Source organism: Geospiza fortis, unplaced genomic scaffold (assembly GCF_000277835.1).
Source record: "Geospiza fortis unplaced genomic scaffold, GeoFor_1.0 scaffold118, whole genome shotgun sequence".
Classification (NCBI taxonomy): domain Eukaryota; kingdom Metazoa; phylum Chordata; class Aves; order Passeriformes; family Thraupidae; genus Geospiza; species Geospiza fortis.
Genome location: NW_005054380.1, coordinates 2,073,554 through 2,076,933, shown reverse-complemented (window position 1 = coordinate 2,076,933; position 3,380 = coordinate 2,073,554). Strand labels below are relative to the sequence as shown.

Genomic DNA, 3,380 nt, shown 5'->3' with positions numbered 1-3,380 from the left:
CGGTGCGCGAGGCCGCGGAGGTGTCCCGGCCGGGGGCAGCAGGGGCGGCTGAGGTGCCGCGGCATGTGGCGGGGGCTGTCCGGCCCGAGCGGGGCTCTGAGCCCGCCGCATCCTGCAGTTTTCCGTCCAGGAAGGCGTGAAAACGGAGAACGAGTGCATCGACCTGAAAGTTGCCGAGCAGGACGGCTCCGTGGTGCGGTTCAGAATCAAACGGCACACTCCGCTGGGCAAGCTCATGAAGGCGTACTGCTGCCGACAGGTAGGCGAGGGCACGGCCCCGGGCTTCCATGGGGACTCCCACCGACCCAAAGGGCTCCGACACCCCTAGGAAGCATCCCCGTGCTGGTGGAACCCTCGCTGCTTCTCTGCCCGGATCGTGGAACATGCTTGTGGGCAGGCTGAGGGTGCCCAGGTGTGTGGGAGAATGAGGAGCTGGGATGCTGGCAGCTTCTCGGTGAATGGAAGCTGCCTCTTCCTCCTCAGGTGCTCCCTAATGTCCTGTGACAGAGTTACAAAAATTCCTCCAGTTCCGATGCTGACTCTGGGACAATTCACTAACCCTCAGTCCTGTCACCTCCAAAAACTTCATCAACTTTGAGTGTATTTTCTATTTGGAAAGCAGCACAAAATAAATTCTTCTATGCCACAGCTTCTTCATGGGTTGTTTCCTTCTCCCGTCCTGTGTCTCCTGCTGCCTATTGCACAGTTGTGACCCGTGTTCCACAGGTGTCACAGGCTGTTCGTCGGTGCCATCCTGAACTGAACAGAAGGATGAATTCCCACAGCTCAGTTCCTGAGCCTGGAGCTCCAAATTTTACACAGAGCAAAGGGAGGGCATGTGAATGGCTTTGGAAACTGAGTAGATTTTGTTTCCCTTGTCTGTTACTTGCAGGATCCTTTCTTTCCTTATTCAGACTTTACACTCTGCCCTGCTCTGTGCCTGCTGCACCCTGAAACATCTCTGGGTTTTTGGAGAGGTACAGGAGTTTTAGCAATCCTGTGTGTGACAGAAGTGTGAATCACATGGATTTTAGAGGGCAGAGCAAGGTCCTCAATCCCTGATGCAGAGACTAAAGACTTCCTCATGTTATTAAAGACTGTCAGAGTAGGATTCAGTAGTGTGGTAACTCAGGTTTTAAGGGCAACGTAAAGTTACCAGCATTTGACCTTCCTCAATGTAGACAGCCAAACAAATATGCTCAGTTTCCTAGTGGTTAAATCTTAATGAGAGAATCACAGAATGGTTTGGGGTTAGAAGGGAATTTAAAGCCCATCCAGTCCCACCCCTGCCATGGGTAGGGACACCTTCCACTAGCCCAGTTTGCTCCAAGCCCCATCCAACCAGGCCTTGGACACTTCCAGGGGTGGGGCAGCCACAGCTGCTCTGGGCACCCTGTGCCAAGGCCCCACCACCCTCACAGGGAAGAATTTCTTCCCAATACCTAATCTAAATCTATCTTGTGTCATCCCCCTTGTCTTTTGAGTGTTAATTTTGTTACCATGTGTCCTGACATTAAATCCATGAACACTTAGTTTGCATTCAGAAATCAAGTGTGGTTTCTCATCTATAACTTTGAACTTGCAGGGCTTGTCAATGAGGCACATTATGTTCCTGTTTGATGGACAGCCCATTAAAGAAGCAGACACACCTGCACAGGTATGAAAAACACTCTTACTGCAAATTGCTACACAGATATTCGGGTGTCTGAGTGGTGATCAAAGGGGCTTGAAATCAGAATGATCCTGAAATAGTTGCTGTGAGTTTAGCATGTTCCAACAAATTTGTGCAGGGTGACTGATGGAAAGTGTTTCATGTCTTAGTTAATTAAAGTTATTCCTGCAGTGCTGATTAGGAGCAGAGAGCCATGTGCTTTTGTCACCACAGGTTTTTCAAGTTTTCTGTATTTCTTATAATTTCTGTATTTTTAAAATGTTGAAATAATCCCTGTGTTACTCCCACAGCTGGAGATGGAACACGATGACACGATCGAAGTGTACCAGCAGCAGACAGGAGGAGGGTGCTAAGACACAGCATCTTTTGGAGAACAGTTTGAGGATTCTCATCACACCCCACTTTCTCATCTCTCCTTGGATTTGCTGTTTTATTAGGGAACAGATGAACATGCCAATCACACAGGGTTCTTTGAAACTTCACAGGATATTTACCAAAGTTGCTTGTTGTCCTTGACATTCTGAGTGCACAAGTCAAAATAGTATCTGCAGGGATTGAGCTGTGTGTGAATTTCACCATTTAAAATTCAGATTAAGTAATATGTGTTGTCTCTCTGTTGTTAGCCTTTTTTAAAATATGTTGTTTGTATTCTCTTTCTTCTTTCTTTAGACTTGTGGCCTGAGCATTCATCCATGTGTTGGGACACTGAGTGCTCTTTCCTGTCTCTGGTTGGTCTTGTCCCTTTGTTTTAACTCAAACTATATAAATAGTTCAATGTATTTTCATGCCAAGTGTGAGTGTAAAAGTTTCATTTTAAGATGTGCCCAAGAGAAGGAACACAGATACAGGTTTCAAGTTTTTAGCTCGTGTTACAAATTCAGTCAGCCCCTTGGGCAGCATCCTGCCCTTGACTGGGGCTAGAACACAATACAATGCTTAGGACAGAGTTTAAATACTTCTGGTTTACATGTGTTTTTTCATATTATGATAAAGTAGGCCAAAATAGACATTTTTAGTGCAGAAATTTGTTGTGCAAGGTGATAAAAATCCTATCACTGAAATTCCAGCTGTTTGCTGAGGGCTGGGCAGCATCTGTCCCTTTGCCCTGCTCCCTTAACTTTGAGTCTTTCTCTCTGGGCACTGGAAGTCTGTGGCCTCAGGTTTCTTTTTAATATCTCTTTTTGGTATATAAACTTGGTAAATGAGAGGGGGGAAATGCCTTTTAATGTCACCAAACTGTGCAGAAGAGCTAATAAGTGAGGAGAGGCATTTAGGTGTCTTCAAAATAATAATAATAAGCGGCTGTCCTGCCCCTCCAGCCTTGCAGAGGTTTAATTATTTGCGTGGTGGTTTGGGCTCCGTGAAGCCCGTTCCAGAGGAATTTTAACTCAGGCTGTCCTGCTGCTCCATGGAATCATCCCCAGCCTTTTCTCTTTCTATTTGTTCACGTTAGCTCGCTGAAATTTGGCTGGAAAGGCTCCTGTTCCCCTCTCCAGGGTGGCGGTAGCTGGGGTGGGATATCGCGGATCCCCTCCGGGACTCGGGCCGGGCTCTCCGCTCTCTGTGCAGGAAAGGCCCTGTGGGGGCTGCTCCGGCTAATCCGCCCCACACTACTCCCGCTCCATGGGACATTTTGCGGATTCTCCTGCATCCTCCCTGTCATTTCCCACAGGGAACTCCCGAGCTTTTCCTGCTCCGCCTGCTACCG

General features: G+C 47.8%; 1 protein-coding gene across 1 annotated transcript in view; it reads left to right on the top strand.

The window, feature by feature from the left end:
- The window catches only part of LOC102044810 (small ubiquitin-related modifier 3), a 7,387-nt gene extending 4,924 nt beyond the window's left edge, over positions 1–2,463 (top strand). Inside the window, exons 2-4 of the mRNA XM_031060315.1 lie at positions 102–259; positions 1,586–1,657; positions 1,963–2,463. Of these exons, the coding sequence (XP_030916175.1) occupies positions 102–259; positions 1,586–1,657; positions 1,963–2,025 (293 nt within the window). The 3' untranslated portion in view covers positions 2,026–2,463. The remainder of the gene's footprint in view (positions 1–101; positions 260–1,585; positions 1,658–1,962) is intronic.
- The last annotated feature ends 917 nt before the right edge of the window (positions 2,464–3,380 follow it).